The sequence below is a fragment of the Solea solea genome, chromosome 5, assembly GCF_958295425.1.
Source record: "Solea solea chromosome 5, fSolSol10.1, whole genome shotgun sequence".
Classification (NCBI taxonomy): Eukaryota; Metazoa; Chordata; class Actinopteri; order Pleuronectiformes; family Soleidae; genus Solea; species Solea solea.
The window spans coordinates 812,012-838,107 of NC_081138.1; the positions used below are offsets into that span (position 1 = coordinate 812,012).

The 26,096-nt window shown below is 41.1% G+C and overlaps 2 protein-coding genes across 11 annotated transcripts; one reads left to right on the forward strand and one right to left on the reverse strand.

Moving 5' to 3' along the window:
* Positions 1-1,797: 1,797 nt before the first annotated feature.
* Positions 1,798-6,524, reverse strand: marveld3 (MARVEL domain containing 3). 5 transcript variants are annotated; one of them, XM_058630073.1, is made up of 4 exons: positions 6,432-6,524; positions 4,015-4,280; positions 3,780-3,883; positions 1,798-3,223 (listed from the first exon to the last, which is right to left on the reverse strand). In XM_058630073.1, exons 2-4 carry the CDS (start codon positions 4,275-4,277, stop codon positions 2,613-2,615), a joined length of 978 nt encoding a protein of 325 aa, XP_058486056.1. In that variant the 5' UTR covers positions 4,278-4,280; positions 6,432-6,524; the 3' UTR covers positions 1,798-2,612. The 5 variants fall into 5 exon arrangements, with proteins under 5 accessions (XP_058486056.1, XP_058486054.1, XP_058486051.1 ...); XM_058630071.1 differs by lacking the exon at positions 6,432-6,524 and adding an exon at positions 5,146-5,575; XM_058630068.1 differs by lacking the exon at positions 6,432-6,524 and adding an exon at positions 5,079-5,183.
* usp10 (ubiquitin specific peptidase 10) lies at positions 5,705-23,682 on the forward strand. Of its 6 annotated transcripts, none has more exons than XM_058630062.1 (15): positions 5,705-5,941; positions 9,983-10,051; positions 10,681-10,726; positions 11,124-11,183; positions 12,846-14,072; positions 15,912-16,003; positions 17,090-17,199; positions 17,297-17,355; positions 17,506-17,609; positions 17,983-18,097; positions 18,269-18,449; positions 19,914-20,079; positions 20,558-20,702; positions 21,396-21,461; positions 21,703-23,682. In XM_058630062.1, the coding sequence occupies exons 1-15, from the start codon at positions 5,921-5,923 to the stop codon at positions 21,888-21,890; spliced, it is 2,649 nt and encodes an 882-aa protein (XP_058486045.1). In that variant the 5' UTR covers positions 5,705-5,920; the 3' UTR covers positions 21,891-23,682. The 6 variants fall into 6 exon arrangements, with proteins under 6 accessions (XP_058486045.1, XP_058486046.1, XP_058486047.1 ...); XM_058630063.1 differs by having other exon boundaries at positions 12,849-14,072; XM_058630064.1 differs by having other exon boundaries at positions 5,706-5,941; positions 17,998-18,097.
* The last annotated feature ends 2,414 nt before the right edge of the window (positions 23,683-26,096 follow it).

The following is a 26,096-nucleotide window of genomic DNA, read 5'->3' on the forward strand; positions in this document are numbered from 1 at the left end:
GAATAATAACATGAGTTTGTGGAGCGGAGAAGTTTGAGACGTTTGGGAGATAAACCAATATGCAAACTGTAAACACAGAAACACAAACTGTTTTCCCACGTGTGTGAATATGTGTGAACATCCACACTGATGTGTCTTCATGTGTGGCATCGTGTGTGTGTGTGTGTGTGTGTGTTGCTTTTTTATTCCTGTGTGAGTCTTTCTAATCCTCATTTTCAGTGTGGTTTTGTCATTTCAGGCATTTACTGCCGTGCACACTTTGTTTGTTTTTGGTCATTTTCTGATGCTATGCTCTAGACCACATGTGTCAAACTGGTGGCCCGGGGGCCACATGTGGCCCTCCAATCGATTACATGCGGCCCGCCCACCACTGTGCGAGGTGATGGAATAGAGACAGAATATAAGACTAAATGTATTTGCCGGCAATATTTTTATAATAGTAATAAGACATTGCTTTATTAAATGTATTACACTCAACATGAAATGACATATTTTAATCACAATTATCCATCATATTATCTATGTCGGCCCCGCTTGACCAGACTAGATGCTCATTGGCCCCCAGGTCATTTGAGTTTGACACCCCTGATGTAGACATTCACTCTATTGTCCTGGACCAATCGTGTACTAATCAGTGTGCATGTACATATGCCAACAGATACAGAGCGACACACACACACACACACACACAGAAATATCCCCTTTAATTCTTCACAGGCCCACAGTGTCACTGCGCTGTGACAGTTAGTGTGTGTGTGTGTGTGTGAACAGGCGACAGCTGCAGTGTTTCATTTATAAGCTGCTGATTATTGATGAAGTGTAAAAGCATCATTTCCTCTCTGCACAACAACTTCAGCTCCGTGTACGACAACAGTGTCGCAAAAATGTCTTTGTGTGAATGTAAAACGACGTGCACACATGTTGTCAGCGTATGCATGACTGTGTTTGTGTGTTAGTGTGCGTGTGTGCGTGCGCTGAATGAAACTGACGGTTGTTAATCATGTGACCAAAGTAGCCATTGTTTAATTTCACCGTTTTTTTCCCTGTACATTATTTTCTAGAAATGCTTGAATATTTTTCTTTCTCAATGCCAAGAAGAAGCTGAAGCGCTTTATTTTTGTACCTCATTGTGTTCATTTCCGTCTCCACTGCAGAGTTTCTGAAGAAAAGTGTCCCTTTATTTAAAAATGATAAATGTATTCACTGTTGAACGCATGCCCTAAATGTAAGTCAGCATAAAAACACACAAAATGTGATTGATTTGTACAAAATGGAGCATATCTAATCATTTGATTCTATTCTTATTCTAGCATGCAGATTCCTGCTAAGGTTTTGGTTTTATTTACAAGAATTATGATTTAGGAACAGGACTAAACATGAGCCCTGCACTCTCATGACCTTTGAGAGTGGAAAGTGGTCGTTTTTATTTTAAAATGCTGCTATTGTTAGTTTTAAGCAGACGAGCTGTTTTCAAATTAATTTTTAGCCAAGTAGCAATAAAACTTTTTACTGTGAGTTTTCTTTTTGTCCAGTGTCCATTTTGCTCACTATTTCATGATGATTTCATACTAATAAACATCATTAAAATGACACTGGTCAGTATATGACATGATGTTGACCATTTGTTTCGTCAATAATCTTAAATTTAAAAAAAGCTAAGTATTTTTTCCTTGGTTTCTGAATCTGAGAGTGAATCAGAGGAAACTTCACAATGCTGAGATCATTCTTGAGCACAGTGTATATGCCATCTATTGGTAGGATTTTGAATTACATCTGTATTATAATGTGAAAAACAAATGATATTTATACTTGAAGAATACTTTAATATTTACGGCTATAAGAATTTTGAATACAAAACATCAAATCCAAAAATCATCCTCATCGTAACAAATATACATTTCACCCTGGTAATGTGACACTTTTCCTTTAAAAACAGCAGAAACTGTATGAAGATCTATGGAATTCATCATCATTTTGGTGTGGGAAACGCAGACAAGGTCACTTTTCTAATAACTGATTTAACTTTTCTAAAAGGAAACGTAAAACAATTGCACAAAACAATAACATTTCCAAATATACTGTATGTCGTGTGAATAATAACATGCCACATTGAGTAGTTTAGTATCACTACACATTTACACAAGGCAAGACGCTGTCAACAGTTCTGTAAACTAGACGAGAGGCAACGAGGAAAAATGTAACAAAATTTAATGTAAAAAATGCACTGAAGCATAAAAAGAGTATAAAAGCAGCTTTGGATAAAGGTTAAAGGGGCCGTATGTTAATCACTTATCTGTCATGTGACAGGCTTCAGACCTGACAGGTGACGGGTCCAGGTGCTGCACCAGTTCTGTTTCTGTGGTGCAGCTCCTCACAGATCCATCATGGTTCGTACAGGACTGAATCCTCAAACTACCAAACTACACGGTGACCTCGAGTCTCCAGGGAGGAGGGGGAAGAGGAAAACTAATATTTGATCAATTTACTGTAGATTGAAGTGCCTGTTTTAAACTTACATATAGCCCCTTTAAATATACTTAACAAGATGCTACGTTAATTCTTTCATCAGAGTAAACAAGAGTTAATACAAAATAACAATAGACATAGAAAGTCTAAAAATGATTGTCCTCGTTTGTTCTTTGCTGCTTCCTGTCGCGCACTGACCTGAAAGCTCTGACGGCTAACACTGCACCAAAGATGAAAACAAACACCCCGGTCGCCCCAAAGAGGCCTCCTGCGATGTCCGCCCCGTGCACCCGACACTCGAAGCCCTTGTGCCCTTTGCTCTTGTACATCTCCTCTCTCTCTGTGCAGATGGGATTATTGTAGGTTTCCTGCAGCTTAATGAAGTAGAAGGCCAGAGCGGGGATGTAACCCAGGCCGATCAGGAAGTTCAGCAGAGCCTCACCCAGCAGCACGGGAGGGCAGCGGTAAGGGACGCGGAAAATCCCCAGGCCGAGCATGACAAAGGCGTAGATCATTAAAACCCCCCCGCAGGCCATGGCGAAGACGTACGGTGGGCGTTTGAGCTGATGGAACAGCCGGTCCAGCTCCTTCACTCGGTCTGCGTCGGCTCCAGTGAACGCGTTGGCTCCGCCAAAGTGATAATAGTAGATTCCGCCGAGGCTGGCCAGGTCACGGTAACCCCCGTTGTTGCTGTAAGGCACTCCGGCACAGATGATGATCAGCAGGTTCACAAATACCTCCATGAGCTGACACAGACCTGCGACACAACACTGACATGAGATGTAGAGCCGCAATCATTCAGCAGAAACTTGTGCTGTTCTTTTGCATAAATGTTGCCGATGCCTTTGGGTTGTGGACTTTTGCAGATGTCTCACTTTACTAACAATAAGTTGCTGTATTCGCTCTCTTGACATGAAACAAATCATTTCCTGTGTGCAGCACGGGAATGTCAGGTGTAAACACACACACACACACACAGAGAGAGTCGTGTGGAGCTGATTATTAGATGATAATCAGCATTGTTTAAATGTAACAGCTATTTAAGTTTAAGTTTTAAGAACCTGGAAAAGTCTGATGGGATCACTTCACCGTGATACAGAACTCAATTATTAATCAGTTTATTGAGGAAATAATCATTTAAAGCCTCGTGTCTGCTCCAAATGAACCCATTTGAAAATACCATAGTGATGTGGTAACATTACATTATGACACCAGGACAATAACAAGTGATACCAACAAGCAATGTTTTCAAATGATTTAGATCTTTCGAGAAGTTCACTGACAATCTTACGCTAACAATTGAATATACTTGCCTCTACTTGTTAAGATGTACCTCAGGTTGTAGAGAGCCTGTCTGTGTTGTTGCACATAATACTCGTCCTCCTGCTCAGCGTGGTGCACCGGTGTCTCTCTGGACCTAGAACAACAACACAGAGACAGAATTCAACATTTTACATCAAAAGAAAACAAATAAACACGACACAAAGCTCTGTGACGTGAGGTCAGTGAGCACCGGGCCTCGTTTACAGAGACTATAAAGTTCCTTACAGTTTGGAGGGTCCTTCATGTTCATGTCTGTGGTCTCTGTAAGCAGCTGGCTCCCTGTGAGAGGCACTCGTCACGTCCCTCCTGTCACCAGCAGAGCCTCTTGTGTCCATGTCTCTCGGCCTCTGGTCGCGTCCTCCGCTGTCATATGAAGCGCGGCCTCCTCCATGAGGTGAATAGTCTCTGTCTCTGTCTCTGTCTCTATCTCTGCTCTTGTTCTCCGTGTACACATCGCTCCTGTGGTGGTGTCTTCCCCTCTCTGGCATCTTCTGCCAACAGAACATTGTGGACATGAATCCAGTTACAGACTTAATAAATAGAGTAGATTCTTATATCTCTCTGCAACTGTGGACAGCAAACAGCATGGTACATGATTTAAGAGTAATGGCTGCTAAAGGTCCAAAGACAGTTTCTTTACAGTGGAGATTTACTTTGCTCCAAATAAGAGCTCCAAAAAGCCTGGAAATGACCTGTTTATTTGAATCAGGTGTTTTAGAGCAGGGAAACATCTAGAACATGCAGGGCAGTGGGACATGTCCTCCAAAAAGAAGAAACAGACAGTAACCTGAAAACTAACAGCCCAGGAATGACACAGTTTTTGTACATATGTAAAATAGTTCATATTGTACATCTAACATTGTTTCTGAAACTTGAAAAATCAAAAGCCACACACACACACACACACTCACACACCTAACACATAGATACACTACCTTCACACACTGATAACTGGGATAACAATACCATAATCTTGAATTTCTACTGACTACAGTGTAGTCTTTCAGACTTTTAAACAACTTAAGATAATTGTGCTTCACTGAGATGGAACCAGACATTTGAAAACATCCCATAACTGCAATAAAACAAGTCAGCATGCTGTCTGTTAGAGACTATATTGGATATATATATATTTTTTTTTACTTTTTCTGAGATCCGATGCACTGATTATTTTTGTTCCAGTTCGTTTTACACACAATTCACGATCTTCACAAATGCTTTTACGCATTAAACTTAAATAGTAGTAAATAGTAGCTCGTGAATACGACACATACAACACGGGTTCCTACTTTTAGACGCTGTCAGCGGAGAGTTCGTGTTTTCGTTTACGTCGAGGAAGCAGCAACAACAGCCCACCTTCTTTATTTCCTGTTTCCTATTTCCTTCTCCCGTCGCACACCTGTGATGTGCCACGCCCACTCGCCTCTGTGCCGTAACCGTTGACTTCCACCAAATTATGACAACATACACATGAAGTTTATATTAATGAAATAATACAAACACACAACATGAAATTCACTCGTTTCCGTTTGTTAAAGAACTGCGGAAGCGTCACGTTTATTAAAAACAACATTCGCCTCAGTCATTGCTCGACTTCCAAAATCAAAAACCTGTGATTTATGATTCAACCCGGACGTGAACGTACGCAGCTCACGCGGTCACGCTCATGAAGCGCGCGGCAAAGATGTATTTAAACTTTTCCGGTGAGGCGTACGCGTTTCAAAATAAATGTCCAACTCGACGTTTGCTCGATTGTTGGAGCAAAGATGAAAGAGGTCCGTCCGTCCATAAAGAGGGCCGGCTTTTATTGTGAAATCCGGGAGGAGAGCAAAGCGCCGGAAGTGTTGCTGGTTATTCCTCGGGCTCACGCTGCCTCTACAACCGACCGCGCGCTGGCTCGGCTAGCAAGCGAGAAAGATAGTAGACAGAAATGGCGGTGACGGCGGCGCGAGCAGCATGAAGTGCTGATGCATTACATGGATCGAAACGCACGACTGACACCACAACGTTGGGAAAATGACAATGGCGTCGAAGTAGGACACCGTTTGTAACGGTCATTTCACAGCTACAACACCTCCCCGGGAGAGTTTTCGTGTTGCCAGCGGAGGAGAGAGAGCACCTCACCGGGAGCATGGCTGCTCACAGTAACCAGGTAGCTAGCTGGCTAACGTTAGCCTGCAAAACAACTCCAGCCGCACGCGCCGTGCTCTTATTCGCAGAGTCACGATCGCACCACGTTTCCTCATGTTCAGGCCTACACGCGTGTCTCGCTCGCGTAGCATTGTTAGCAGCCACGTGTTGTTGCGCGTAACTCCAGTCGTGTCATTGAAAATGGAACTAGTGAAAAGTGCTTGCTAATGCCCCCCTAAGCCCCATTGAAACACCACCACCACCGCGGCGGCTCGGCGGCGGCAGCTAACAGGGCCCAGGTCTCTCCATTCAAATGAGTCGGTGCTAATATTTACCACAGTTTCTCTGAACACGGCACGCGGATTCAGACAAACCACATGAAAATGACACGGAGCGCAAGGCAGTCACGCTTTGGTGTGAAATGTCACACGTGTCTCGTGCAATTTCTTAGAGGAAAGAAAGCATGAAAACTGCTGCGTGTGTGTGTGTGTGTGTGTGTGTGTGTGGCCCACCTGCTCACACAGGCCTTCTCCTACCAGCGCAGATCTTCACAACTTACAACAATTTAGTCGTTTTTTAAAAGAAATCTGTACATTCGGGAGAGATGATGACGCGTCGGTGTGTTTGTGTGACACCATTTGTGTATTGTTTGCTTGGATGAGACGTTTGTTGGTGCTCGTTTAGCTGTTAGCACCAGTGCTGTGCACAGGTGGTGTGCTGATCAACTGCAGTCAGCCCGCTAGCTACTTAGCTACATGGAAATGCGACAGGAGGCCTTCGCTAAGAGCGAAGCTTTTTTCACGACATGGTCTCTGTTAGAAACAGCGTTGAGCTCACACGCTACAGGGCAGCTGAGCGGTTATATCGTTGCTATCGGAGTGACACAGCCGCTTGTGAAGGAGCGAGTTCAGCGCCATATCTGAGGGAGTTAACTGTCATGTGCGAAGGCCCGTTGTGAAGTCTCACTGTGCATGGAGAGGCATGTCAGGTCTCTAGTTTATGGATGACTTGAATTTAAACCTATGACTTCCATCTACACAGGGAACATGTTAAATGGACGTTTACATGCTTCATCGGCTTCAAATTGTGAATGACAGAGGACATTGCCGTAGAAACGCAAACCAAAGACAGAATTCTGCATGCTTTCACACTTCCTCTTCTTCCCCGCTCTTTCCTTATCAATGATGTCCCATGTTCATACCTATATTTAATTGTTCGTCCTTTCCACAATGCCATGGTTTCGGTGAGAATCTGTTTAAATGCGACAGAATGAATGGCATGGCACGAGGGTTTGTAAATTGCCAAACTTAGCAAGTGACAGAACTCCCAAGTAACAGTTTCCTTATATCCTGTGGCAACCAGATTTGGACTCCTATCAAGTATTTCATTTGGTGTTGGCGACTGCTTTTCTTGCTAAACAAATTCTGCACAAAAGCATGTTTTTAAAAAAAAAAGACATAGAACCTGAACCAAGGCCAATCAGTCCCCCTGGTGCCAATACACTGTCCTACTCACTCTCTTAAGTGTGCATTTAGTGAAACGGGTCATACTGGACTGGTCTGTATCAGTAGCTGCTGATACAGAATGGTCATTTAATTCCAACAATTGGCAAAATACAACTGCAGACAGCAACATTCATCTTATATTTTAATATAATCTTTCCGCTTTGCAACCATTTTCCCTTATTATAGTATCTTTAAAAAATTATAAACAACACTGAAAGTATTACTAAGATATCCTGTATTGGTTAGAGTACATTTGAGTTGTACCTACGTGGTTGTAATTATGATGAATTGAGATGATAGTTGGGGCGTTTCCTTACATTCAAGGTCATTGCAGGAGCTTTAAAAAACAACAAAATAAATGACATTATCCTTGGTTTAATTTTAAAAGTAAATTATGACACAGTAACGTGTTGTGAATGATTGACCATGTAGCTGTCTGACTTTGTTTAATTTGCATTCATGCTGAAGTGCCCTCAGCAGCATTTAGGTTATTGATTATTTGCTGCAGCATTTTTTGCTCATATTGGGAACATGTTGAAGCTTATGCCTTTTTAGAAAACTTTCAAAATGCATAAAGAAACTTACTATTTAGAACATGGCAACCGTAGTATTTTCCTCTGGACTCAAACTAATAAAGCAGTGCAAAGGGGAACTTCCTTGCAGAGTTTGAACGCGTATTACAGCCAAAAATGGATTTACGCCCCTTGAATGCAGTCAACCAGAAGTTTGAGAATTAACCATTAACATTGGCTGTGTTCATTACATTCAATACCTGTTATAAATTGTGTTGATTTAATGTGCATTTGCACCATTTTACTGTATTTGTGATATCTTAATATCCAAGTGTTTAATGTATGAAATGAGCTGAACTTCCCATTCAGTTGTCGTAACACTTACAGTATGTAGATCCACCAGTCAAACAATTAAAAACCATTTAAAAGATCAAGTTATATTTATGCTTAACAGGGATTGTGTGGATGTTTTGCAGGGAAATATTATATTATTTGTTTAAACTATCAATTAATAACCAAACTTTCCACTGTATAGACAGAAAATAACTGGCATTCTTTCAGAAATTGCACCATTTTAACTGTTCAGCTTGTGAGGAAATATTTGCCCAGGCACTATTGGAATGTAAAGTTAACATCTTTCACCAGTGGCTAGCCTGAATGACAGCAATTCCTTTCTTGCATTGTCATACTTCTCCATAGTTAAAGATTTAACCTGTTATTACATTAAGTATTAAGTAAAGCTCTAAAGATTCACTGAAAGCTCAGGTGTAGTAGATGTGTTTTTGGGGGGAAAAATCGATACAGTGAAATATCACAATGAAATTATAAGACTTTTGGTTGCATGTGGGGCCAAATTGACCTGCTCATAAAGTAACACAAACCTTTCTTGCTGACATTTGAGTTTCAGTAGATAATAGTTAACAATTAACTGGCTTCTTCAACCTTTTAGTCTTTATTGATTGATTTGATTTTTTTTTTATTTGTAATAAGTTTTTTGGCCGCATTTTCCAGCCCAACATAGTCTCTATAAAGTGTGTTGAAATCATACAGATGGCTAATTTGTTGTAATCCTCAGTCCAAACGAAGCTTAGTGTGGTACGCATGGCATGCCTGCAGAAAGAAGCTAAGGGACATTCTCTCTGTTGTGATTGTATTAGTGATCCTGAGGCCATTGGATTATGGCTGGCTGTTTGTTGCTTGTGGTGCCATTTCAGCAATGTGGGGCCTTGTTTGCAAAGAGTTACATATGCTTGAGTTGCACTTTCTTTTTTCTGTGCCCCTCCCCTTTGACGTTCCACTGTTTATCACACTAAGAGGATTAACGTCGAGCTAGTGAGCTTGGTTCACCTTTTCTCAGTGGCTTTGTGTTTTTCACGTCCATTTGGACACTTGGGTTTCACATTGCAGTGTTCCATCTGAAGCTCAAAGGGTCATCTGTCAGGTGTAGCCCAACTACAGCTAATATAATATATGACAATAAAAATCATAACCGAGGTATAGCTGTATAATGGCTATTAAATAGGGATGCACGACATTGGACTTTTTGCCGATATGAGATATCAAGTGTGTTTGGGCCAATAAACGATACAGAATCCTGCGCGATGATTATGATGAGTCATTTAAAACGTCCCACACATGTCGGTTCAACAGTGGTTTTGATACCATGACTTTATTACTAGATCACCTCTGCATGAAGTCAAAATGGTCGGTGTGTTGATGGATTCACAACTGTCTATTTGTCTGAAAGCATAATTCAAGGCAGAGGTTTGAAGAGGACCTATGCTTATTTGTTTATTTAATCGGGCTACAGTGTAGTAAATTCATTATCAAATATTTTAATAATCGACTCAGTTTTGAGTGTTTTTTTGCTCCATATTACAAATGTTAAAACTAATACATTTTGGTGTGTCTCAACATTTTATGTACCAAACAAAAATCATGCATTAATCGGTCATTAATCATTAGTTGCAGCCCTATTTGATTTATGCATGATGTCATGATACAATTTTGTCCCTTTTTTAACCTTTCTGTTTTTTCTTCCTACAGTACATCTTCGGGGAATTCACCCCTGATGAGATCAACCAGTTTTTTGTGACTCCACGATGTTATGTTGAGGTAAGGAGGTTTATATGTAGCAGTACCAGCTGTGTTTACATGATGTGGGTGGAGTGTTACACAATATACATCAGGGTTGGGAATCACAGGGTACGTCAAGACACGATATCCAATACATGGTACATAATGCCAATAATATTACGATTTGGATCTGTGATAATCTGTATAATCCAAGCCAATGACATAGAAATACTTACTTAACAATATCTGTCTGACTAAATGAAAAAAAATGTCCATGAAAAATGCAGGATTTCTTTATTTATTCACTACATGGAGAACAAAGTCTATGCAACTCTATGTCCAGGTAACTTCTGCCCAAGTTGGGGAAACAGGAAACGACAGGAAACGATATATCACCAAATTGATATTTTGACCCACCCCAATATACAGTTACCAGTAATGTTTTAGGTTTTTGGTTGTATTGGTTTATTATTGCTATCAAGGTGTTACTACTACTACTACTACTACTACTCTCAAAAACTGTAGTAGGTAATTTGTTATCTGTGACTAACATGAGTTTATGTAATTGTTTGCTGCCACTGTTGTCCAAGTAATGGCTTGTAAGTGACTAATATGAAAATGTAATTCCATAATGTGTAAGTTTTAATGTTGCCTTTCCCCCCCCCCAGCTTCCTCCATTCAATGACAAAGTCCCATGCGTCAGTCAGTCTTCTGGTATGTATATTTCATAAACACCAAATGCCACCATATTAGCATCAAAATTCACTACGTTCTGTCAGGATCCTTTGGTTACCTTGCTTTTAAATTTACATTGTATTTGTACTTATTCAGAGCAGGTTGCTTAGGGTCCAGGCTGAGCTGACCCAGCTTGCCTGGCAGGCAGATTTTTTTATGTGATTGTGTTTTCATACATTTATAGATGAAGTTACAGTTTGTTTTACATATACTACAAATGTCAGCAAATATTGACTACAACTTGATAATCAATCATTTTTATTTTCACCCCCTTTCAGCCACCAAATGAAACATGTTTTAGTAGCCACCTTTTAATTGAAATTGTACTCATTTGAGAATGATATTTGCCTTACCTTGATTTGTATTGATTATTTAGGAAGTTACTGCACTCCTGCTGTACCTTATATTATGGAGTCTATGGGACTGCAGGTTTGCGGTGAGTTGAGGTGTCTGAACACCCTGTGGCTTGACTAGCTGTTGTACGTTTGCTGTAAAACTCAAATCCAGGTATCAAGAACTGGTGGCTCTCTTAACCTTGCGCCTATATTCTTTCTCTTGCCTGTTGGTATAATCTTTAGAGCTTTGCATGCTCAAGATACTGCGAAGTATCTTATCTTCTCTTGCATATAATGCATTTTCACTACTGCAGGGCTCTGAGTTGAATTAAAATCTGATTTGATTTCCGTATAACAGTCACAATAGTGTTGTTTCATGTGATTGCTAACCTATACATATTGAGACTTTTATTGTTATGGGTTTACTGCAGAATGCATTTTACAGTCATGAAGTTTGATTTCAGTAACACTAACAGATGATCTTCTAATCTCAGTAGAGGAAGTAACTGCTGTTTTCATACGCCCTTTTTAACCCTTTCAGAACATCAGGGTTTACTGTTTGCGTGGTCAGATTGCTGTGTCATAATCAAAGACTTTGGTGATTGTTCTGATTTACTCTTACTCACTAATGTTTTGTGTTTTCACTATTTTCACTTTACGACTCTCGCTTCACAGTACCTAACAATTTAAATGGCTATACAACTTTGTCATGTGATGATGATGATCTACATTGAATGACGATGTAGTGTTGAAATACAGATGCACATTGCGTCCCTGATACACTGTGGATTATGCAAGTATCCAGACGGGTCCCTTTCAGCATTCTTCCCAAATGAAGTTACATTCTCCTAAAATCAAGATGTTGATTTGACATTGAAGAGATTCAAATATATAGAAAAGCACAAATACAATTTGCTTTATTTAAGATAGAAATAATGGATTGCTAAATTAATCGTCAGCTATTTTGATAATTGATTATTCAGTTTGAATGTTTTTTCAGCTTAAATGTGAATGTTTTCTGGTTTCTTTGCTCCATGTAACAAAGAAATCATTAAACCTCAATCATTTTGGTTTGTAGACAAGACATTTGAGAACGTCATCATTTCCAGGTTTCGTAAACACACAACTATAACATATAACATATATATATATAACTCCATTAATGAAGAAAATAATCGACGGAATAGTTGATTATGTAAGTTATTATTTACAGCCCTAATCTCGATACAGTTACTCTGTAGATAGTGCACTGCATAGCATATCATTAAGACTAAAATTCCTCTTTCTTATGCTTTGAATAAATGTGCAATTATCAGTCCATCGTTTTATGATTTTGAATCCTGATTTAAAAATCCAGGACAGCCAACATGACTGGCACAGCTCTCAAGTCTAGTCATTTGATGGCTGTCTGCTATTTGTCTGGCAAATAAAAAACTATCATAAAAGCATGTCAAAGACAAACTTGTCCCCTCTGTCCCACTGGAAATATTACATTTTTATGATCACCCCACAGAGGGCACTTATAAGCCCAGAAGGAATGTGGGTTAGCCCAGTATAGACCCAAAACTAGCTGCAAAATCCCACAATGTGACCAGATTATTACTATTTTATTATGTCTGCATGTTCCCATGATTCCCATTGAATGGTGGCATATTTGTTGAGAAATAATGATCTTGTATTAAAGTAAACAAACTGTCTTATGTATAATTTAGGCTGTTTTTAAAGACATAACCTTGTTTCTAATTGTGACCTATTATCTGCAGCAGAAGACTATCAACGCATTGAGTTTGGTGTTGATGAGGTGATGGATTCCAAGCCTATTGGGGTGAATGATCCTTTGTACAAGGTTTCGAGCACCCTCAATCCCCAGGCTCCAGAGTTCATCCTGGGCTGCCAGTCGGCCCAGAAAGCCCAACAGACACTTCCTTCAGCATCTGATGACCCAGACGACACCCACTTCAACTCATTGGATGGCCCTGACTCCGAGGCCTCGGCCCTGGACAATCACCAGTCATGCCAGGACATGGACGGACCTGGTAGCCTGGGACAACGTGAGAAGAAGAAAAAGAAAAAGCGACCGCCGGGGTATTATAACTACCTGGACCCGTCAACTGGCAACAGCAGCAGTGCAATGGATGGGACGGCTGTAACGGCACTGGTGAACGGACATGCACTCGGTGGCCCACATAACAGTGCTGAGGATATGGACAGTAAGGGATTGACAGGGGCTGAACTTTCCACCCCTGGACCTGTCTCCACAGCATCATCAACAGCTGCTGTGATTGCAGCCAAGTTTCCCCCCCCATCCACTGCCAATCAGAGGACTTGTGATAGCCCTGATGATTCTTCTTTGGACTTTACAAGTGGAGCTGCCTCTTTATCGGATGGCAACAATACAAATTCCTCCTGTTCATCCTCCTCTCAAAGCAGAGGGATGACGGAAGGAGCCCGGACTGGAGATCAGCAGCCAGATCACTTAGCTACGCAAAGCCCCAAACTTTCAGATACTCCACACAGCCCCCGCTCAAAGTCACCTCTTCCTCCTTCAACAGCTGTGGCCACCCCCCCTGTTGCCACTTCCATTACGACTACTGAACTGGAGGGAGGGGAGGTAGCAGACAGTGGGGTGGCCAACGGGCTAGCAGAGCCTGAAACTCTCCTTAGTGCAGATGGACACAAAGAAGACTGTGAGAGCAGGGAGCAGCTTCAGCTGGTCTCCCCAGACTCTGCTGCCCAGCCAGTAGTTGGAGACCAGGCCCATTCGCCTGTGGTTCCAGCTGCTCCTCCTGCCAACCTCCCCAAGTCCTGGGCCAGCCTCTTCCACAACTCTAAGCCTCTTCCCGGGGGCCCCCAGGCCTTTGTGGAAGTAAAAAATGTTGTAGAAGTTGTGGCTCCTGTCCCTGCCACACCAGAGCAGCCCGAGAAAGTCGGGGAGGTCAGAGAGGGCCCTGTCCATGTATCAGAGGATCCCATGGCCCCTAAACTTGCAGGTATTATTTAAATGCTAATATGCTAATTGAATATGTTGTTAAAACAGAAGCCATCACACTGGTTTTATGCTGTTACTTGCTGCCTGAGGAATGTGCTACACTGCTGTATTTACGTACCTTACGTGCCTTGGCGGCAGTGGATCAGTTGCATCTTTCCCTCTTGTATCCATAGAGTGAATTATTCCTAAGTCATAAGTGATGTAACTTAATAATTTCCCACTCAATCTTATGCATCTGTATGTATTTAAGTTAATCGATGGCACTGTGCCACATGGATGATTTTAGACATGTTTTTGATCCTGAAATTCAACCAATGGACACTAGATGGTGCTGCTACATATATAGAATAGCTGTAAGTAAGTTACATTTGTGCAATTCCCTTTTTCTCATTACCTAACACTATTCTAAGTAGACAGATAATACTTTATATACTCGTTCTCCTCAAAGCTGCAGCAGATAGATTTGTTTCTTTTTCACTCGGTAAAAAAATCCATATTAACTTGTAGAAACATCATCCGCTCGTGTGTGTCCTGGGATTGTTCTAAAGACGTGTGTAGTATGTAAATGTATAAGTCATATTTCATGTTGTGGTTGGATACTTTTACATGTGATGGTTAACCTGTGTTATTGCTGCAGTTTTACTTGAATGCGGCTATTCTGGAATTTAGCTCCAAGAAAAAGACAGTGTTCAGTGTTGACTTAAGTGAAACTAATATTTCGGGTAAAAGAAGAGAAAGGGAATACTAGAAACATCTTATTGATCAGGTTGGCTTAGAAAATAAACTGAGGCCAAACCACTGTGGATTGGCAACACATGTCGAGGGATCAGTTACAAGAATCGTTTAGTTTAATGTGAGAGCACTTTGGGGTTCATTTATTTAAGAACTTGCAAACAGATGCAAGATTACAAGGTTACTGTACTGAGACACACTGAACCATGTTTCCATTCTGACTTTTAAAAGTAGTCTATAGTATTTGAGATTTGTTTATTTAGACAAACCAATTTATGCTGCATATGTACACATTTGGGATCTGACCAGAAGTCTCATTTCTCTACACAAATACTTTGGTTTGCTTTCCATTTGAAACTCAATGCCTTCCAGTCACATGTGCACATGTCCAGCACATTCCATCTAGTTTTAATTTGACTGATACAATTTGTTCCCATTTGAGAGGGAACATTTCACTTAAGCTTTCTTATGAACCTGAAAGCTGTACTTTTATCTGACGAGCATGATTCAATGAGTTTGACAGCTGAAAAGTACCATTAGGTCAGATTGTCACTAAAAACAGTTTTTTGTGAGACATAGGTTCAGATTTAGCTTTACAAGAAAGAATAATGCATTCATGTTTATCAACAAACCTAGATTTATGGATGTGATCTGTTTACTGGATAGGATTACTGGTCGCTTCAGTCTAAACTGAGGGGATTTATCATTTGTCAGTAACTGGCAAAGTAAATTACTTCTGCAAATTATTTATATGCTATGTACCAAAGGCTATATTGTATCTATTTTTTGTCTAATATATACATGTCATTGTTCTTGTGGTAACCGCAGAAAAGATGCTGTTGACGTGTTTTTTTTCCCCTTGTCATATGTACAAATATCCACGTTACCATGGGAGCTGTGTTTTTGAATGACAGACTCCCTTCCTAGGCGTGGTACAGCAAAGTCTCGTTCACTCCGTCAACCTCATGTGCTGTTGTCATTAGAGGCAGGAAATGAACGAGGAACATTTGTTTTCTGTTCAAATTTACTGAAAATCTGCAGAATTGCACTGTATTGACGTTTCACTGTTGTACTTGTTAAATAATGTTGTGTTTGTTTGAATCCCCAGAACTTATTGAGAATGTGAAGTTGATACATAAACCAGTGTCTTTGCAGCCGAGAGGACTGATCAACAAGGGAAACTGGTGCTATATCAATGCTGTATCCTTTCACTCTGTCACCATGTGTGCACGTGTCCCAATCGCACAAGTGAAGTTCAAGACGGACATGAGTATTATGAAATATAGTGTTTTATCTTTGTCTGATGTCGGAGAATGATGAGAATAACAAATTCTCTGCTTTAAGCTGCAGTGATTTCCTATGTTAATTTATGCAGTTCTAGCGCTACTCGACTTAGTTTTTTTCTTTTCCATTAGGTATAGCTGCTTTTTTTTCCAAGCAAGTTGAGCTGATATCAAGTATTGTGTCACTGGGAGAGGCGTGAGAGCGTTACAGCGAGCTTACATGGCTGCTGTCTGCAGATATGCACCCTGGTCTATCGATGAGGTGCAGGTGTTTCTGCGTTTGGTGGCTGATGAGAGGACCCAGTGCGTTTGTGTCACATGTAAAATGGCGTGACTGCAGTTTCGTGCAGCCGTGCTATGATGACCCCGCCCATGTTGAGGAGGTACGATGAAGTCATGGAAAACAACATGCCTGATACCCAAACTAAGCAGAGTCGAGCCGAGTAGCACTAAAGCTGTAAATGGGATTTTTAGAGATTAAGTGTGTGATAGTGCAGTGTGTGGTAACGGCTCACAACGGTGAACTTTTATCCCTGATCACCAGCTTTTGTTTGAACAGGTCTGAATACAAGAAGCCTCCCATCACATGCAGTTGTTACAGTTGCTTGCTGTCCACCATGGTTGACTTGTTACTATTGCAAATGTTTCATTTTTGTGGTTATGGCTGCAGCCCTCAGTCGGCACCCTGGACCGCAGGAAGGAATAGTCCAGGTCCAGTTTTCCAAAACTGTCGTTTCAGTGATTAATTAAGAAAAGCATCCCTGGAGTAATAATATTACATGTTACAGCCCCTAACTGAAAAATGACATCTTTCCTTTCTGTTATTGAATTTAATAAGTTAATCGTTTTAAGCCACACATTAGTCCAGGAGTTCCATCATCTTAGAACGTGTGTTTTTTTTCAATTTTTTAGAGGAGAAAATAAAAACAGAAGTTGCACACATACACAGAATATGTGCTTTTAGTGTGGTGCAGTGTTTTCCTCCCTGACTACAAACACTCAGACCCTACAGGCCCTGATCGCATGCCCTCCCATGTATCACCTGATGAAGTCCATTCCTCTGCACGATGAAACGCAGAGATCATGCACCTCCACTCCCATGATCGACAACTTGTAAGTAGCATTTCTGCAAACTTGGGGGAAAATGCATTACATTGTGAGATCTAAAGTGTTTGTACTTAGACATATTTTTTGTGTGTGTTTCTAACAGTGTGAGGCTGGTGAATGAGTTTAACAACATGCCAGTGCCATCGAAGGCCAAACAGCAAGGTAAGCTGCCATAGTTTTTATTTATTTAAATAAAAAAATGCATTTTATTATGATGAAGTGATTTGACTCTTGGTTATTACTATTGCTTGTGTCTAAATAAATGTTCTGTCAGCGTCTCCCATGTTGTGACCTGTGTAACTGTGTCCACAGTTGTCGGTGATAAGGTTGTGAAAGACATTCGGCCTGGTGTTCCCTTTGAACCGACTTACATTTACAAACTCCTCACTCTCATCAAGTCAAGTCTTTCTGAGAAGGTAAGCGTTTCTGCCTCCTTTTGATTCATCTCATGATCACTCATCATGAATGCATTTCCTCTTGGACAAACGGTGCTTGAAGAAAGTGTTCTTTATGTTAGGAATTGAACTCACCTGTCAGGGAAACAGGCATTTCATGTGTGACTCATGCTGAGTGTGTTCTGATTCAGCTTTAATGCTTTGAATGAATGATAACGCTTCACTGCTTCTAATGAGATTCACTCCCTTTGAAAACATGCTTCCTTGTCTGTGTTTACCTCACTGGAAGACAGTGTGTCCACACTCATGTGTCCACACTCATGTGTCCACACAAGTGTTTTAAGTTGACAGTGGGCATTCTTTGGAAAGTTTTTTAATTGGCACTGACGTGCAGATGCTGTGCTTTCAGGGCCGACAGGAAGATGCAGAGGAGTATCTTGGCTTCACTCTCAACGGACTGCACGAAGAGATGCTGGCATTGAAAAAACTTATCTCACCTCAGGAAGAGAGTAAGCATTTGAATCACTTCTGATATCAGAACAAATGTTTTTCGTGTTGAAGTCGGAGATTCACTTTTCTTAGTAAATATTTCCACAGTTTTAAAGTTAAACAACAAAATCAATTAATCAATCAATCTCTAAAGTGCTTATCTTTAGTGGTGTATTGTTTTTGCTCAACAGAAGCTTCAACACCCAATGGGCCTGAGTCTCATGCAGCGGTGGAGGAGGATGTTGCTGATAAGGACGAAGAGGGCAGTGAGGATGAGTGGGAGCAAGTGGGTCCCCGAAACAAGACTTCCATCACGCGCCAAGCTGACTTTGTCCGCACGCCCATCACTGATATCTTTGGTGGTCACATCAGGTATTTTGACGGAGGATTAAAATGCGTCTCAGAAATATTTTTGCATTTCCATTGAAAAGAATGAGAACTACCAAAAAGTGAAAGTCGTGTTCTGGGCTCCATCATTTGTTATTTTAGAGTTTTGATGACTGACTGTTATTTTATCTACTCGATGGTCATGGGTTTTATTCCAAATTGCCATGCGACATTGGTTAATCCCAATGTCGCATGGCAATCCCTTTTCCCTTCCCTTTTCCTTTTATCACAAAGGATAGTTCAGTTTCTTCTGACCTGATGTCTTGGCTTGTTGCATCTTTCTAACTTGACTAAATTTGGAAGTTGTGGAAATCTTCCTGAACTTTCCATTCACTGAAATGTTGTAATCCATTTGAAAGGACTACTGGGTGCATTCGACAAGAATCAAGATTCTGCATCTTTTTATTAATCAGTTCAAGTCTTTTGACACAGAAAACCACACAAGCTTAAAACTGAAACACGACTCTTGGAGCAAGCAATGGATTCACTGTCAAATGATCTTAATAATGGGTCTCTGTTAGAAGTTCTCATTCTGTGTTCATCTTTGTTTCGACCACAGTTCTGTGTGTTTGGTCCTCTTTTATTCGCTATCACTCACATTTAAACTGCAAGTCAAGGCTGAAACTTGGTTTCTATTTCTGTAAAAGGTTGTGCCTTTCTTTTCTATGAGAAGCTTCAAGTTCCTGCCACTTTGTTTTATTAATATTGGACAGCGTTGATATTAAACATATGCAGATATCTGCTCAGTTTCTTCAAATGCTTGACATGTGATAGATGATGGAGAGAGATGGTTATGTAGTTTCCACTGTTTAATTTTATCCCCTCTTTGTGGTCATTAAAATCAGTTTGCCACCAGCCGTCTTTAGCTCTTCTCTACCAAACCCCAGAGTCCATCTGACTAACAACCACTGTGGGTCTGTGGGGGTCAGAATTCTCAACAGCTAAATGTGGGGCACCCGTCCACAAGCAAAGATCTTAGGTTTCACAAAAACATGAAAGTTAAGAACCTGTGCTGCTGAAGCTCTGGTCTGCACTGGTCACACAGTGTCTTACAGGATTATTTTTCTAGTGATGCTTGTGACCAGAGAGAAATGAAATCCAGCAGTCTTTGTGTACCCACTCTTCCTGGCAGTAATACTTAGAGTATTAGTCAGAGTAATTATTTCTTTCTTAACAGTTTGAACATTATTTTTCTCCAAAAAAGCCAGAAAAAAAAGTCTTTTTCAAACATATACAGGTTGAATCATTTCAGAATTCCAGAGTCATGCATTCAATCTGTGGCATCTACAGACGGAATTATAAAATACGTGGTATTTGCATAGATATTGTAATGTTTTATTCAGTGTGCCTCAGTAATCGATGTCCTCGTGTCCCCAATGCCTTACTTGTATTTCTTGATTCTTTGGGATTTCTAACTGGGTTTGTGTGTTTTTATCCCTTTATCATCAGATCTGTGGTTTATCAACAAAACTCTAAAGAGTCGGCCACTCTGCAGCCTTTCTTCACCCTGCAGCTCGACATCCAGTCAGAGAAGATCCGCACTGTGCAGGAGGCTCTGGAAACTTTGGTGGCACGGGAGTCGGTCCAGGGTTACACCTCTAAAACTAAGCAGGAGGTGAGCGAGAAGTTCACTTTCACACTTATGACACTTTAGTTAAGAAACAGTTGCGTTACAAAATGAAAGTGTTTATTTGTCTTGTTAATTAAAGTGTTAATTTCTCTGTGTCAGTATTTATTATTTTCAAAAATGTTATTGCTTTGGATCTGAGTTCAAAAGTCCGTCTGGAAACACTTAGAACGACCAGTGCAGGAACATCTGCTCTCCAGCTGTTAAGTGGGCATGTTTGAAGTGTGTTCTTTATTATGACTGTACCGTTCTCGTCTTCATCCCTTTAGGGACCGTTTATTTGGTCCTATTTTGTCACTGGAGAGAAGTTAGTGATTCACAAGTGGCTGCTTTAAATAATTCAGCAAGCGTTTGAGTTTCCAACAAAGTGATTCCTCTTGTTCTGGTCTTTCCTGTCTCCACACAACTTTTATTGGGTTTTGTCCCAAGTTTACAGTTAGAAATAAACTTTGTGTTTGTTTTTCAGATTGAGATCAGTCGGAGAGTGACTCTGGAAGAGCTGCCTCCCGTGCTCGTCCTTCACCTGAAGAGATTTGTGTTTGAAAAGACTGGAGGCTGCCAGAAACTCACCAAGAACATCGATTACCCCGTTGACCTGGAAATCAGCAAAGGTATGAACCCCAAACTCTGACTGGTACCTTCATCATCATCATCAAGTGCCCTCATTTCCTCTGTGTGTAAATCATGCAGCAAGAACTCATTTTGATTAAAACTGTCTTTATTGTGTTGTCACCAAACGTGACAGAACTATTCACTTAACACATGTGCACCAGATTGTCGTACAGTCACATGGACCCCGGCTTTGATTAGAGACAACATTATTAAACGTGCATGATCAGAGTCTCTGAGTTAAGCTGTAGATAAATAAATCCATCAGTCTGGACGTAGGAAGCTGTTAGTGTGACTCGTACCTGCAGAAGGTCCATGATCTCCAGAGTCCTGTGGAGAAGATGGTAGTCAGCATTTTACACACTGAATTACTGAGGTTACATAATCATTATCAATGTATCGTATCATAGAAACATCTATAGAAGAATTCCAGTCTGTGAAGAGTAAAGATTACAGTGTTATAGTGATAGTTATAGTGTTTTCCATATGCTTATGATGTTTATATGAAGTTTAAGTTTGCAGGTCGTCGTCAAATGTCTCTTTATTTTCGTTCCCAGCTTGTAAATTCTCGTCTGCTCTATTGTTGAAACTGAATACTCTGCAGAACTCATAACAGACACAACATCGTCTCAGCAGCAAAAACATGTTACAACATATTTCTGTGTTTAATTATAATTTGGGATTTTTCCTTTCAGATCTCTTGTCCTCTGGAGTGCGGAGCAAAGTTTTGAAAGGCCAAAGAACTTACAGGCTCTTTGCAGGTGTGTTTGTTGTTGTGTTTCAATGTCTGCACAATGTTTCAAAGACAACATGATTGTTGGATTAAACTGAACTTGTAGAGTGGTTGTAGTAGCATTGACGTTTTAGTTGCGGGTGAAACTCATCAGTCCAAACACTAGTTTTCCATCTTTGAAGTAATGGATGAGTAATAATTGAAATACAGTCAAATATTCCACAGTTCTCTAATGTCCGTTTTTTTCCCCCGTCTCTCAACTCACCTAGTTGTCTATCACCATGGAAACAGTGCGACAGGCGGTCATTACACCACGGATGTCTTCCATATTGGTCTGAACGGCTGGCTGCGCATTGACGACCAGACGGTCAAGATCATCAACCAGTACCAGGTGGTGAAGCAGACTGCAGAGCGCACTGCCTACCTGCTGTACTACCGCCGCATCGACCTGCTGTAGACACACAACACACACAACACACACACACACACTCAGTACCCCAGTATATTGACAAACACACACACACACACACACACACACAGTACACTTACACCAAACTAACGAACAGGAACACTGCCCAACTTGTCCTCATGCAAGATTTTCCTCTTCTTCCTTCTGTCCCTGCTTTCCTGAGAACCAGCTTTTCCAGCTCCCCCTTTCCTCGCCTTCTTTTTCTTTTTGGAGGAAGAGAAACGAGCTGCGTTCACAGAGATTTCCCTGTGACTGCGCTCTTCTCCGTGCACCACTGCTGTTTGGTTTTTTGTTCCTTTTCCGTTTTTGTTTTTCTTCTAAAGCAGCAAAGGGAGGACTGATGAAAAGACTGAACTTGAGCTTCAGTTACACGTTAGGACCTGAGACTCGCCTGACTGGGCCCAGAAACTTGGCTCAGATAGCAAACAGTGGACTCACTCGAGGCTGCAAGTGGACTGCTGGGTAATTCTTCTTGTTTGAATTACCTTTTTTAAGGAAATGACCTAGAAAAAAATCAGTGTTTGCCTTTAAATAAAGGAGAACTGTTGGCCTGAAGAATTTGCCGCAGTTTAAAAGCCTATTTTAATTTGCCCGAGTGCATTGAAAAAGGCTCCGGCACCAGCATTATCATGAGCCTCTCTCTCCAAGGCCAGATTGTCTTCTTCGCTGCCACCAACACCAACAAGTCCTCCTCCTCCTCCTCGTCCTCCTCCTCCTCCTCCATTTCCTCACTTTTACGACGCTTTTAAATCGAGGTACTTGAGCCATCATAAACACGGGGAAAAGGAAGGTGGTTCACACGATGGGAAATGAAAAGCTTCCTCTGAGAGTTCCTTGTTATGGTTATCTGGGTTTAGGTTTAGAAAGACTTACAAAAAATATATCTATTAATGCTCTTTAGGGTTTAATAAATAAGCTTCTGTGCACAAAGTTTAAACTGATTGATGATGAAATGACAGGCAAATGCATATTTTGCAAATATTTAGATTAAAATGTTGGGAAAAAAAACACAAAAAAACAAAAACTAAAAATCTAAAATCTAGCTGACTGAGAACTTGTTTGAATCCTGAAAGACTGCACTAGTTTTTAGACTCAGTTCCTGCACTGGAGAGATGGCAACCAATCAGATTCCACTGCAAAACCTGCCCTCGTTTACTCTGTACATTTCCTTCTCTGTGGTTTCTGTTGTTTTTGTTCTCGTCTGAAGGTTCCACCTGTGTAAAGGTGGCTTATCAGTGTAGTTCTGAGCCACTTCACCCCTCTAACCTCCGACTCAGCAGGAAGCAGGGCCGGCCTTAGGTTCAGCATGTGTTTTTCCCACTCGGTGTTCGAGTCTAACCCTAATCAGACAGCAGCAGCTAATGGTTTGTGTGTGTGTGTGTGTGTGTGTGTGAAGAGCGAGGAGAGCGTTCCCGACACCTTCGTCTTTGACTCTTTTGTTGCAAAGCGTTTCCTGGTCGAGGGGAAACGAGGGGACGACATCTGTGCTGCTCTGCTCGGCAGAAAAACCCTGGACACGTGCACACAAAGAGATGGTGTTTGCTTTTGTTGAAGATATTGATTTTTGGATCTTTCATTGATGACAATGATTTCTTTTCTTTTTTTTTTGTTTGAGTTACTAAAAGTTGTCTCTTTTCTTTTTGTCATTGATCATTTATTGGATGTCTCCTTGCTCTTGCTCCTTTCAGAAGAATACGCTTGCATTTGAATTGGTGTTTGAAAAGAAATTACACAGGCTAAAGCACAACAATGAATAAAATTGATACAGTTCTTTGCTTGATATTTTCCATTTTGTCATTTTCTCTTTTCACTGGTTTTGTTTGTTAGTTTTTTTTTGTTGCTTTAGACTCATTTCATTACAACCACCAGTGCCACGACCTCAGTGTTAACACTAAGCTGAAAAGTATTTCTGGATTTTGACCCAAAAGTGAATTTGGTTCGACGCAGACTCGGTCACTCTCACCTGTTCATTAACATGCGCAGGTGAGACCGTGATCGTCCAACACTCAAGTGGATTTAAGTTTTAGTTCCAGACTGTTTCAGTCTCTGCTTTTTCTAAATTCAATTCTTGTGTGATATAACCTGTATGTGATGTAATTGACTTTTCCTGTGGTTTCAAACTCCGAATCCTGTCCCAGATAAACCAAAGCCGAACATTCGAGGCTCTTCTGCCTTCCCTTCACTTCACCGTCTCTTTATTTTGCCTTTTCCATGTTCTGTCACCTCTCACTTCACACGCGTCGTTCATCTTCGACGTTAAGTGACCGTACATGTGTGCTGCTGGCTTTGTCGTCATCTCTGCACAAACTGTGTCATTGCTGCGTTTGTTTTTCTTTCGTGTCCTGAAGAATGTGGAGACGCCTGCAGCTCTGTGGTGGCTGGTCAGGAGATGTGCTGCTGGTGAAATGCTTCAGTGTCATTGTCTGCTGGGAACCTTAAAAACAGTCTACTCTGTCTCTTCATTTGAATCTTCCAGCGTTATATTTTGTTTATTGTTCAAATAAAGGATTGTGCAAAAAGCAGTTTGCTCATGAAGTCAAAAGACTGCTTGGCTTTCTCCTGATCCGCAGAGTCTCTCTCGCCCGTGGACTGTCTGCAGAACAATGTGCACAACAATCCGCAGAGTGTTGGTGAACCACACGCTCTTAATTGCTCTCTTGTTTGTGTATGTGGACGTATACGATGTGTAGTGTGTGTGTCATCTCCCTCTCCTGTGGTCTGAGGGCGGCGGTGGTTTGTTTTAATGAGAAACAGACTCATCGCTGACAAATCTGCCAACGAAGGTTTTTGTGCCCTTTAGTTTTCCTTATTTATTCCTTTGCTGCAGTTTTCACCGTCCACTGAAATGCAGCTTCACTCACAAACTTATAATGATGGTGTTTTCCTTGTCGTTGTGTTTAAAGTTTTTTTATTATTATTATTTTACAGCAGAAGAAAAAACACTTAAACACTCGCTTACAAACCAACTATACTCACTTGCCTGCACTCGTGTCTTATTCCATCATTTAGTTGGTGATGTAAATTGATCAGTTATAGCATTATCACCAGTGACCTGTTTTAATGTTGTCACTGATCAGTGTTTGTAAGTAAAAACGTCAGAATGACACCAAGAAGAATCATTTTTCATATTTAAGACATTTCTTTGCTCCAAGTCCTCGGACACAAACAGATGTTCACAAAGTCGATGAGAGGCTTCTGTCACGTGTTCACTGATCAGTCACAAACATTAAAACACAGAGCTGGTTGTACTGTCGTGGCTGGTTGGTGTATGTATAGACTAATGATGAATTAAAGAACAACTCAAATGAATTGGAGGAGGTGTGAGGTGTCACTGAATAGTTTTAAGTTTGTGTATCGGGTGCTTTTGGTCGTCGCTGTCGACAGACCATAATAAACCCCGGGTCTGCGTCCACAGACAAATCCAGAGACCTGAGGGAGAACCTGGTGGAGTTCAGAGACTTGGAGAATGAACGCTGCTCACGTGCTTCCTCACGGGCCACTTTAAAGCTTTACACTGTTTTTCATAATAATACGTCATTTTTATGACGTATTATTATGATGTAGCTGCGTCTGAAATAACAGCTGCTGCACTCACACTGAGATTAGGACGTGTTTGTAATTTAAACAAAGCGTTTAGGACCAAATTAACATTAAGGACAAACCTGTGTTTGAGTGTTGCTCGGGGCAACAAATTGGATCCACATGCTGCTGCTGCCGCCGCCGCCGCCGCCGCCGCCGCCGCTGCCGCTGCTGCTGCTGCTGCTGCTGCTGCTGCTGCAGTGAAACTGAGTCCTCTCACGTGTGTGCGTCTGCTCCACCCACAGCTCGACCTCTGACCTCTGCACAGAGTCATTTTGTTTTAAAGAGCACAAGACGAACATGGAACTGACCACAAACAACACAACTCGATATCAAACCAGTGCCAGGTTCAGTTCTTACAATCCTTCAAACCACGATCATCGTATTTCAATTTACAAGATTCAACAATGTAACATGGGATTATTTCATCTGGTTTACAGATTACATCCATGAACCTGTCTGTCTGTCTGTCTGTCTGTGAGCAGCACAACTCAAAAAAGAGGGATTTGGATTAATGGCCCCGGGAAGAAATGGATAGATTTTGGTATAAATCTGAATCACGATTCATGATTTCATGATGATTCATGACGGATCAGTTTTTAAATCTGTGAGATG